Here is a 12,393-nt window from a genome sequence, read left to right as displayed (position 1 = left end):
CTAAATTCACTGAGGCTGTTACCAGTATACTGCACTTCCGTATTTAATGTGTGGGTTTTCTTCTCAAATGTGTCTTGATGCTACACCCAGAATTCTAGTGCAGATATAATGCAGAAGCATTTTGAGGCAGAGTGTTTCTGATACACTTCACCACATAGTCTTTCTTCCTCTGTTTGGGCTTGGTGGTTAATTCTTTCTGTAATTAAGGTCTTGATTCAGCTGCCTCAATATAAGCTTTTTCTTTGGCAGGGGTGTGTGAAGAGAGTACTTTGGTATTAATTGAGTTTTGCCTATACCTTTGTATTCCTCAAAATGGTAGCAAATTCTACATTCTAAATAGTGTTCATGTATCTCCTTACTTACCTTCCTTGTCTACTGATATCGGTAGCATTAGTTCTGATTTAAAGGGCTTGCTAGGAAAGAGGAGCTAAACTTTTATCGTGTACTAATTAACAGGAAAAGTTGTGAGCTTTGGCCTCCCTTTGGTTTAAAAAATGCTTGAAGTTTTCACATCTCAGTTCTCTGTTGTTGTTTTGTTTTTGTGTTGTTTTTTCCTCTATAGGGTCTCTGCCTCTGCCTTGATTTCCAGTTTGACACAGTTGTCAAGGACAGGCCCACAATTCTTAGTAAGCTCTTGCTGCTTCATTTTCTAAAAGCAGATATTCCAGCTTTGAGCTGGGAGTTCTTTGTGAATCGCTTTGAGACCCTGTCTCTGGAAGCACAGCTTCATCTGGACTGCAACAAAGAATTCCCTTTCCCAACAAGTAAGCAGAGTCCAAATCAATCTGATCACATTTTATTGGCTTCTGGAATTTCAGCTGCCTGCAAGGGTCTGAGCGAGATGTAGGTTTCACCTGTATCAATTTTCCGAAATCTTTCAAGCCAAAAAAGAATAATTCAAAGTGATTTCATGGTTGAAATGCGTTCTGATTCTAGGATCTGCTGCAATCTACATTAACCCACTTGTTCTTCTGTAGATGTTCTTATGCTATCACTATTGCTGTTCTCAAAGGCCTAGGTCATGCCTGACCCTGTTCCGTAGTGGTCTGTACAAAGTCAGCCCTAAGAGAACAAACAAATGTGGGGGGCACGGCACAAGAGGTACAAGAGTCTTAAAGCTGGTGCTCAGTTAACTATTCCTGCAGTGACAAATGTTTTAAAATGTTTGTTCTGTTCATACTTGGTTTCTCGATGGGATACCATGTGTCCTTCCGTTCACTAGGGAGGGCTAAAAAATAATTTGTGAGTAATTGAAAACTTCCTTACCCAAGTGGTCACCCATGAGGCAGATCTATTTCCATCTGATTTGCTTGGAGGATGTAGAGACAGCTGTTTGGACAGCATGTGCTCCCTCAACACCCTAATGCCTCCTCATACACTTGCATGGAGCCCGGTGCCTAAAAAAGGTGGGTGGTGCTGCTGCTGCATCCCTACAGCAGATGGGTGGAACTGCAAACATATTTTCTTCTCCATATGTGAGTAGCTTGACCCAAAGCTGGGAACTACTGCTGTGACCTGAGGAGTGAGTCTTGGCACTAGTTTCTAGCACCTCTGGTTGCAAATGTAGGGTCATATCTTTAAATATGAATTTGGGAGTAATTTAAAATTAAAATTATGGAAAATATTTTTTCAAGTTTCTCTTTAACTTTTCTCTTTGCCTTTTTAAAGACGTAAGTGGTGCAACAGATGGGCTCACTGGCCTTAGTTGCTCGGAGAATTAAACTTAGAGTTTGAATGCACTATAGACATGAGTATAGAAAAGTATTGGTGACCCCATTAAGATGTGCTGATGCTGCTGGTGACAGCACTGTAAATGCATAATCACACTCACAGATTTTTGGAGGCACTGTTCAGATCCAGGGTGACAGCTGTAGGCAGAGCAGGAGGTCAGTGAGGCAAAACTAGAGGACACGTTTGGGTATGAGTGCACTAAACATGATCCATACTCGTGAGGTTTGTGCCACTTTAAACAGAGGGCATCTCATACTCCCTTACCCTGAAATTCAGGTTTTGGTTTCAAGAACCTGTTTTTGTCCAGTCTTTAAAGCAAGAAGTAACAGCATAGTTCTTTAAACACAGTTATGCCGTTTGGGGTTTTATGGATATGAGAATGAGAGCATGCAAATGAGTACCTTGCAGATGGACCCCTTGAGCCCATATGAAGCTTTCTTGACTTGAGTGGGACCTGGGGCCCAGTTGCATTTGGCACTTGGCAGCGTTAGGGCCTCACCATGCTGTGGAATGAATCCTAACTTGGTCAATTGCATTTGCAAAGCTATCACTGCTGTCCGGACAAATGTCGCCAACCTCAGTGATGCAGCAATGTGGAAGATCAAGAGGGCTCGTTTCGCACGTAATCGTCAGAAGAGTGTGCGTTCCCTGAGGGACAGTGTGAAGGGACCAGTGGAGTCAAAGAGAGCGCTCTCCCTCCCAGAAACCTTAACCACCAAAATTCGTTGAGTATCTATTTCTGTTTTTGTGACACGCCTGTATCTTCTCCCTTAAGTTTGTATCCGATTGTACACATCGGAATTGTCAATATTTATCCAATTGGCATAGCAAATGTAGGTTTCTGACTGATTTGGGCATTATTCAGATAATGACAAGTTAGTGAGTTTGACAAAGAACATAGACAAAAAGTATGCCCATGCTGTCTTTGTTAAAAATGCCAGAATGAAATGCTCCAAGACTAGTTTCTGGATAGATCTTAATTTCTATTTGTGGCTAATACACAGTAGTTTTGTCTAAAATAGATACAATGTTTACAGAAAAAAAATCCTCTGTTACTAATTTATTTATTAATTGTAATTATTAGTGCATGCAGCATATGCTGAACTGTTAATGTCTCAAATGACGTTTTGGGTATCTTCAGGATTCCTTTGTTAAGGAAATGTTGTCCATGCAACACGTCCTTCCTGCCAGTTTGTGTAGGAGACCCTTGGTGCTGGGAATCCATAGACCCCTATGGAGTGCTGTACAGATACATTTCCAAGCAGAAATATAGCTTATCCATTCTCGTTTAGATAATTTTACAAACACAGATTAGTCTTTTTATTCAAATTGAACCTCTCACATTGCTCCTTCCCATATAACAGGAACTGATAAAATGTTCAAACCTGGGTGCTGGTGAACTGTTAAGTTAAAAGGTAATTTCTCCAAAACAAACACCACCGTACTTTGGGACTCTTAGGTAACCCTTCTTGACCAATTTGCCATCCTGCATAGGGGCTCCTGTGCGGTGCCTCCTGTACCAGCAAAACTGGTCCATTTTCTCCAAACCTGGAGAAAACTAAAGTTATAGAACATGGTGCACAAAATCTGTAGGGCACAGAAGTGACATATTTCAAACAGCTACACTCGCTGCCTGACAACAGTGCATGAGTAAATGAACATAAATATACCAGCACTGAATATATGCTGAAGTGTAAGATGTCAGTACTGCCTTTTTAAACAGAGCTGCTCTTGTTTTTTTGTTTTTGTTTTATTTTGTTTTGCTTTTTTAAGCTGTGAGCTTGACCAGACATGAGCAATCTGCTCCAGCACTTGGAGGAACACCAGAGCAAACACCAGGTGGGTTTGATAAGAGGTGTTTTGATGGAACAGAAGAAGGGAAAGCACTAGTGCTGGCTTTCTTACTGACTCGTGACATAAACTTATGCAAGATGGAAGTTGTCTAAAAGGCACAGTGAATATCGCAGTAAGGTTCCAAAAGGTGTAAATTGAAGTTTTGCTTTCAATCTGTACTGAAAACTACTCCCGGTTGTAAATAGTACTTTGGGGCTGGGGAAGGTTATTCAGAGGCAGTCAGCTATGACAGCAGTGCCTCACCCTCTGTGTTTGGTGATGTGAGAAGGTCTTCCTGGGGGTGTGTGTGTGTGTTTGCATACCTTGTATGTAGGCACACACACAAATATACACAAATTATATATGTATGTGCACACATTTTGAGAGGTAAAAGCCACTATGGCCACTGTAAAGACAGAGCTGCCTTGGTTTTGCATTCTTAGCTTGAATCTAAACACCTAGGGTATAGGGTATAGGATACCCTATAATGAGTCAATGAAGTTGTTTATAAATATTTAAATGTTTATAAATATTTAAAGGGTGAGTGTCACGAGGATGGAGCCAGGCTCTTCTCGGTGACAAACAATGATAGGACAAGAGGTAATGGGCACAAGCTGGAACACAGGAGGTTCCACTTAAATTTGAGAAGAAACTTCTTCTCAGTGAGGGTGACAGAGCACTGGACCAGGCTGCCCAGAGAGGTTGTGGAGTCTCCTTCTCTGGAGACATTCAAAACCCGCCTGGACGCCTTCCTATGCAACCTCATCTAGGCGTTCCTGCTCCGGCAGGGGGATTGGACTAGATGATCTTTTGAGGTCCCTTCCAGTCCCTAACATTCTGTGATTCTGTGATTCTGTGAAGTGAAAGCTGAGTTCAAGCTTCAACTTCAAACTTGTTTCAGAGAGCAGAGAAAGATTTTCTGGACTTTGAAAGTCTGTTGCCTAAATGAGATTGTAGGGTTTTCGTAGTTTTAAACAAGCAGTTCTCCATTGCTGGTTTGTTGTAGGGTTCTGCATTAGAAGTAAAAACAGGAGGTGATTGCTCAGACTTGAAGTAAAAACATTGCTCAGACTTGATCCTCAGTAGAGGTAGGACAAACTGCTCAGGCTGAAGCTGCTGTATAGTTTTCAGTGAGGGTGAAGTGTGAGAAGTGACGTATTAATGCTTCAGAAAGTGTAGTCATATTTCTGGAAAATAAAATGTCAGGGAAGGTCCTGGGAAGTGTGTGTTAACTGCTGTCAGTATAACGAACTCATGGCACAATTGGACATTTTACCACTGAGCTTCTACATGATGTTGTTCAGCAAGTGAAAGTAAAATAGATTAACCTCTTCAGATTAATTACTCATTAAGTTCTATTTGGAGAACCAGGATTTATTTAGAGCCCCATGATCCTTTGACTCATTCCATCTTATCTCCTTCTTTGTTTTATGGAAAAATCTCACACCATGTAATAGAGATAAAAACAAGCAGGGCTGAAGAAAACAGTCCAATATCATCTTTGTAAAAATGGTGTCTTTTTGATACAATTTCATTTAAAATTTTAACTTGGGTATAATATGTGGAAAGATTATTTCCCAGCTGATGTCCACAGACCTAAAGTTATTTTCTATATACATTTTTAATGTGCTTCTGAAAATGGAACTTGCTGTATTCTAATTATTTCAGAATTTATTATTTTCTTTTTGCATTTGCAAAATCTTGGTCCAGCAAAAGTTTGGATACAGAATTTTCATTTTGAAGGAAGGTTTCTGTAAATAAAAAAAACCAAACAAACAGTGAAAACTGTTTGGAATAAAAAATATCATATAATATGAAGTTCATTATTTCTTTTTACGAAAAAAGAAATGTTCTTAACAGAGATGATCCTGAAAATTTCCCCCCTAGTTTTCATTTTCAGCTATCGTAGAAATAGCAATCTTCTCCCATGCTCAGCAAAACAGCCAATCAAACAAAACCCTCCCCCACTGATAAAACCTAAAATATTTAAAATTATATAAAAAAAGGACACACTGCAGGTTTGCTGCTGAAGACCCTAAGACAAATGCAGTTGTCCCAGCAAAGGAGTCTCTTCTCAGACTAGCATATCAGATTGAGAATATGGGTAAATTAAAATATTCAAATAATGTTTACTATTTGCTATAAAGATATAGCTATGAATTTAAATAAACCCTAAGACATGTAAGTAACTCTAACAGATTAAGTGGATATGAGGTACCGGCTGGTAACCCTAACAGCCATGCAGGAGCAATTTTAAGATTATGCTTTGAGCAAGTTTTGCTGTAGGGTCTGTCCTGCAAACTTCAGCTTAAACTGTTCTTGCAAAAGTAGACTATTCCCAATAGCTGAAAGGATTTATTCCTGAAGTGAAAACAAGGAGATTGATTTATAATTCTGATTCATACCAGCTTGCTGTATCTCAGTTGTTTGCTGTTAGAGAGATTTTTAACCGTGGATCAGAAAATACATCAGAATACATTTTAGTAGCAATTAATTTTGATTGTTAACAGTTATAGTGTTTAATGAACAAGCTAAAATTAATGATGTAATAAAAGTATAGTGATAGCCTGCACCCAAAGTTCTTTGGGCTTTGTAAGTAGCCTCTCATCTTTCACATGATAACATTTCCATTTAAAGTATCATTTCCATTCAATGTTCGTAAAACCAAGTCTTAGTCTCTTTGAGAAAAAGTCATTAAAGTTTTGACGTAATACATAGTGTCCCAAAACCTAATAAATCATAGTGCCTACATTTTGGCCTAAGTTATTTGAAGGAAGTATGGACTCAGTGCTAAAGGAGAAGTCTTCATTCTTTGTTGAATCATTATTTGGTAGAATTTCCTTCATCTCCTACCTTTGCCATTTTGTACATCCTCCACTGCCGAAGTCTAATACCCACTGACTTTTGCTGAGGAAAGACTAAAAGCTATGCCAGATGAGAATTTGTTGGCAGTGGGATTTGGTTCTTTTCATCCGTAGATGTGAAGGAATAACAACACTCAAGCTCGATTAAACATGAGAAAGCTGAGAAAGGGATTTCAGCATACACAGTAGGTGTTAATGTGCTGCGGAGCCTGATGCAAGAGGAACAGTGCCCTCAGAAATGCATGCCCATCTCCTGTGACTTCACCATGTGTATTTGGGCACAAATGGAGCAATGACCTCTGGAACAAAATTCTGGTGTATTCTGTACTTGTTTTCAGTCTTACTCAGTGTCTGATACCAATGTCTCTCTTGTGCCGATAGGACAACCCTCCCCAGAGAATGATAATACGATAAAAGACTTGCTGCCAGAAGATGCTGGGATCGACCACCAGACTGTCCACCAGCTGATCACCGTGCTCATGAAGTTCATGGCAAAGGATGAGAGCAGCGCCGAGTCGGACATCAGCAGCGCTAAAGCTTTCAACACCGTCAAGCGCCATCTCTACGTCCTGCTTGGTTATGATCAGCAGGAAGGATGCTTCATGATTGCGCCACAGAAAATGCGTGTTTCGACCTGCTTTAATGCCTTTATTGCTGGAATAGCACAAGTAGGTGAAGGCTCTTACTGCTTTTTGCAGCTGTTTCTCATTGCCTGTTGTTGAAAGTGGTAGTACAGCTGCCTTTGTACCAAAATAATGGCTGAGTGCGTAATCCTGCTTAAACCTTCTTAACACCTCTCCAACTGATGAAACAATTTGGGAACAAGGATGGCTGTTTGTTCTTTGTGCTCAGAAGGCTCTGTGTAGCCTAATCAAGTACTTTCTGTAGGTTTTTGCTTTGCAGCTAAAAAGGAAATAGTTACATAGAAGTATGCTAATTTATAACTTCCTACTGGTACTTCAAACTTCATCATTGGCATGGAGATAGCAATTTTGTATGTGTGCAGGCACACAAATACTACCACTGTATGAAAAATTAGGGCTGCTCCAAACCTCTTTGTGCACTTTCCCTAACCTTTGAGTGCCTTACTTTCCTCATGTGCCATTTCCTCCTTTCCCTTTCAGGAAAACCTCTGTACTCCTGCTTCTTCCCCTTCATGTATGGTCTGTAAACAAATTTAACATTCTTCACTTTGCAGGAGACTCATTCCTTTTCTTCCTTAGAGAGCACCTGGACTTTCTCCATTGTGTAAGGAGAAGCATAATTTCCTACCTCACAAGGATCTCCTAAAGCTCAATTAATTCTTACAGATAGAGCAGTTGATGATGCTAGGCTGAAAAACATTTCACACTTGCAGAGTATTATTATTACTTGGAATGAAGCATCATCATCACTTCCACACTTTTTCCTTATCCCAATCTCTTGTAATGCATTACCTTAGGGGAGAGAAAGAGGGCTGTGATTTCAGATCTCCCCTTTCCCCAGCTCTTAAAATGCCCACTGTAACCTTCAGACATGGCTCAAAGCTATCCTGGCCTCTTCTGTATCTGCAATTCCTATCAGGATTTTCTGGTTTGTACATTGAAATCAGTGATTTGTCAAAGTCTTTTGTAATGTAGATACTTGGATAAACTTTCACAGTCATGGAGAAGTCAGATACCCATGTTTCAGCAGGCAAAATAGAAGGTGTTAATGCAAAGTGGGTAGCTGCAATGCATCCTGACCTGTTGACTCGGAGCACCATTGCTATGTGTTGTTAACAGTCTTGCACTTCTACAGTTTTAAGATGAAGCATGCAAAAGGAGATCCAGGCCCTTTACTGTTGTATTGAGAATCTGGAAGTGGCAGTTTAGATCACAGGCAGCATCTTCCATGTGGCAGCTTCATAGTTGAATCCTGGCTCCCCTGACATCAAATGGAGTTTGAGAACTTCAACAGGCCAGGATTTTTCTTTGTGTAGAAGACGTCAAATTTTATATTTTGGGGGATTTTTTTTTCTTAGCTGTAGGGCTGCTTTGTGTAGAGATTCTCCTATGCTGCAAGAGAAATGCTATTTGCAATCCAAAGAGGCATTTACAGAGTGAAAACTCAGTATGGAGCTATTAAGAGATTCCAAGCTTGATTAGAATGGTCAGTTCAAGAAAAAAAAATAAAATAAAATGTCTGTTAGTATTTTGCATCACGAAATCGGAGTATTTTGAATTCTTGAAAGCATAAAATGCCTTTTTCTCTCCCGAGCCGCAGAAGTGGTGAGCTCTGATGTTTGCAGCACCGCACTGCCCCGCACGGTGGCAGTGTTGTACAAGCCTGGCACGGGTGAAGCAAGCAGCGCCGGGCTCTGCTTGGCATCCCAGGCTGAGCTCTGCTCAGCATTTGCAGCATCATTTGATCCGGATCTTCCTCTGACAACTTAAAAAATGAATCTGCTCAGCTTAAGACGTGTCTGCATTCCCGTATGTGCTGTGTTAAGGCAGGGCTTGTACAGATGAGTTCCTTGTATGGAGGAGTTTTTCCTAACCATGCTATAGAACTTTATCGTGCTCTGAGGAGACAAGGCATTGCAGGGTAGGACCATATTTGGTGGTGATATATCATCTGTTTGACAGGCTAACCCTACATGGATAGACATGGGATTAATTAAATCTAATGGCTTTAAATAAAAATAGCTAATGTTCAAGATTGATGAGAAGATAATGAAAAATAGCAATGCAGTTTCAATGGAAAAGACAGTTGTGTCAGAGAAGCGGGAATATATGGCCACGCTGCACCTAACCATCAGGCTTCAAACCTCTAGGGTAGGCACCAAAGAGCATGATGCTCTTCAAAGGTCACGATGAAGGCAAGGCTTAGGACTAGCAGTAATAACAGCAACTTGTTTACAGCAACACTACCACTTAACACTGATGAACATTTTATTTAGAGCAAGGTATTTTTCATTAGCTTTATTTTTGGATCCTTTAGGATTTGTATGCTGAGACTTTCTGCACAACATTGCAAACATGTTCTTGCCTTTGCTGTAGAAAAGGGTGGGATTTTTGTCTCGTTACCTGATTTCAGAACATAGAGCTTAAAAAACTCAACAGCTAATGTTGCAAGCCTGGTGAGAAAATAATGAAAACTGGCAATGCAGTGTTAATACAAAACCCCCAAATAATCAAGATACACAACCCCTGCTCTCTAAACCTACAATTGCATCGTATCTGTTGAACATGGGATATACACTTAATGTGGTTTCATTTATGGAACCATGATCAACTTGTGCTATAATACAAGGCTATCCCAGCATAATGTATTTTATGAACTTATCAATGTATGTTAAAATTTAGACTGTGCAGGATGGAAAGTGTTCAGAACACATCTTCTTTTGTTTCATTTTACCAGCTAAAATGAGGACGTGGCAAGCTGACATAAAGTTTAGTGAGACTTCACTAAAAGTATCTGTTTCTTTTCACATAACTAATACCTCAACTGTATTAGTTTTGCTTTTCAGCAGCAGTGGATTTGATTTTGGTGAGCTAACTCCTGTGCTAATATTCTTTTCAGGTGATGGACTATAACATCAACCTAGGAAAACATCTTCTTCCCTTGGTAGTGCAGGTGTTGAAATATTGCTCTTGTCCTCAGCTGAGGCATTACTTCCAGCAGCCTCCTCGCTGCTCCCTCTGGTCCCTCAAACCTCACATTCGGCAGATGTGGCTAAAGGCTTTGCTTGTCATTCTTTATAAGGTGAGTGGTCTTAAAAAGATGCTGTCCACATTAAAATTTACATTCAATTTGCACTTTATTACTGGGAGCACCCAAATGAACTGCAAGTGAGAGGAACTGTAAAGAATATGTTTCTTTGACTTGCTTACTGCATTTAATTTCGAATTCTGAAGTAGTTAGGCTTTCATCTATGCTGCTGACCTGCAGCTACTTCTGCTGTCTATATTGTCTTTCACATGTTTACTTGGGAAAGAAAAATATAGATTTCAAAGTAGGAAAATGCTATATAAAGTTCCAATAAAGAGTATTTTTAGTAACTTAGAATTAGTTTAAAAAAAATGAGTAACTTTAAGTGGGGTAGTCAGCTTGACAGCTTGTGTTCTTCAGTTGAGTAATGCAATGTGTCTGTGCACTAAAATGGAGCTGTGATTACTTTCGATATGCTTAACAAATTTCTAGCAGGTCTATAGGGCATACATGGAAGTGGAGACACTAGAAAAGAATGATAACGTGCTGATTGAAATAGAGTATTTGTAGAATAGTTCTGATGAGAGGCATTTTGCATTATTATTAATAGTTGGTTTTGTCATATAAAAGTCAAGAAAACAATCTATTAAATGTTACTAATACAGATTTCTTTTAATTTTTTTAAAAGAATTCTGTGTGCAAAGCTGAAAACAGACCTGCTTCTCATGATATATTTAGAAATATATGATCAAAGGAAGGCAAAGGGCATCCAGCTGACAATATTCTTGTCATTTTTCTATTTTACTGCCTAAATGTTTATCCAAGGAGAAAAGTTAGTTTTTAAGCTGAAGTTTTTCTCTTTCACTGAACAGTACCCCTACAGAGACTGTGAAATCAGCAAGATTGTACTTCACCTAATCCACATCACAGTCAATACCCTCAATGCTCAATATCACAGCTGCAAGCCCCATGCAACTGCTGGCCCTTTGTATAGTGACAACAGTAACATAAGCCGATACAGTGAAAAGGAAAAAGGTACTTTTGACATTCTCATTTGTATGATGGTCTTTTATGTAATTTGTTAAGTCTTGCAAATGTTATAGAAATGGGTAAATATGGTCTGAACTGTAGAACATAATACTCATAGTTAAGTCCAAGTTGTGTGTTATCTGACCACCTATATCCATCTATAGCAGAAGAAATTCACAAGTTCTCTGTAGACTAAGGATAGCACAGCAGTCTCACATCTCTTGGAGGCAGTGTACCTCAGACTTCATCGTTCAGTCACTGTGCCTGGATAGTCCTTGGTCTTTTCTATGACAATATTAACTGATCATGCCCACACACCAGGTGTGCAACCAGCCTGACACTGTCTTCTGACTATAGTAACATGGCATAGTAGCAAATATTTGGTGTTGAAGAGCTAAGATGATGAATTCAGTCTACAGGTTGCTTTTCTCTGTAAAAGGAACTGAAGTTGACTAGCTTACATGCAGACATATATGATATGGATGTCTAAAGGTGGAAGAGAATGGTTCAGCCCTCAGAGTCTGGTCTCACTTTTAACTCTGTGTGTGCTTGCTAGCGTAGCACAGGGACTGTGATGGTGTGAACTGGTGTAAGGTTGGACTTGAAATAACTAAGTGTAGTTCCTTACAATTGTGAAGTTTATGAAGTGATTATTATTTATGATCAAAATTTAACAGGTTCTTTTGAAGCTAATCTGTAGCTGCCTTTCAGCTATTTTGTCTTTTAGCTGCTGATTTGCTATTTACATCCTCCTCCTCAGTCTTCCTAGCGTGCGGCAAGCTCTTCATTCCAAAGAATACAAGCAGCACTCTTGTTACGAGTGTCAGTACCTTTTCCTCTTTTGCTGCTTGTTGCTCATGAAGAGATACCCAGCAGAACAAGGACACAAAACTTCATTTACCTGAACACTCTATTACTCAGCTTTAGCAAATTACAGCAACCTTAAACTGGATGTAAATTACGTATTGCATATTCTCACTCAGACATTTTGGATTGCTAGAGGAGGGCTTCTAAGGGTTCAGATAGCTGTGGACTTACTATGAATTTGTTTTGAGCTGAGTTAATGACTTAATTAATAATGACTTAGTAATGCTGAGTGTAGTAATAATACATTTATAAAAAGCATTCAGTGTCTGGATTGATTCTGAGACATTTCTAAGACAAAGCGAGGTGCCTAAGTCCCCAGCTTGCTGTTCACAGGAGATGCCAAGTTAGGTTTAGAAAACTCAGTGCTCCAATCCCGTGTCCAAAGTTGATTCCCTGG

The 12,393-nt window shown here is 39.6% G+C and overlaps 1 protein-coding gene across 1 annotated transcript in view; it reads left to right on the top strand.

The window, feature by feature from the left end:
- The window catches only part of UNC79 (unc-79 homolog (C. elegans)), an 87,261-nt gene that overhangs the window by 25,826 nt on the left and 49,042 nt on the right, over nucleotides 1-12,393 (top strand). The window contains exons 22-26 of the mRNA XM_010192816.1: nucleotides 563-764; nucleotides 2,276-2,455; nucleotides 6,810-7,096; nucleotides 9,972-10,154; nucleotides 10,973-11,135. Of these exons, the coding sequence (XP_010191118.1) occupies nucleotides 563-764; nucleotides 2,276-2,455; nucleotides 6,810-7,096; nucleotides 9,972-10,154; nucleotides 10,973-11,135 (1,015 nt within the window). The remainder of the gene's footprint in view (nucleotides 1-562; nucleotides 765-2,275; nucleotides 2,456-6,809; nucleotides 7,097-9,971; nucleotides 10,155-10,972; nucleotides 11,136-12,393) is intronic.

This window comes from Mesitornis unicolor, unplaced genomic scaffold (assembly GCF_000695765.1).
Source record: "Mesitornis unicolor isolate BGI_N332 unplaced genomic scaffold, ASM69576v1 scaffold3329, whole genome shotgun sequence".
NCBI classification, from domain to species: Eukaryota; Metazoa; Chordata; class Aves; order Mesitornithiformes; family Mesitornithidae; genus Mesitornis; species Mesitornis unicolor.
This window is presented reverse-complemented; position numbering and strand designations above follow the sequence as displayed.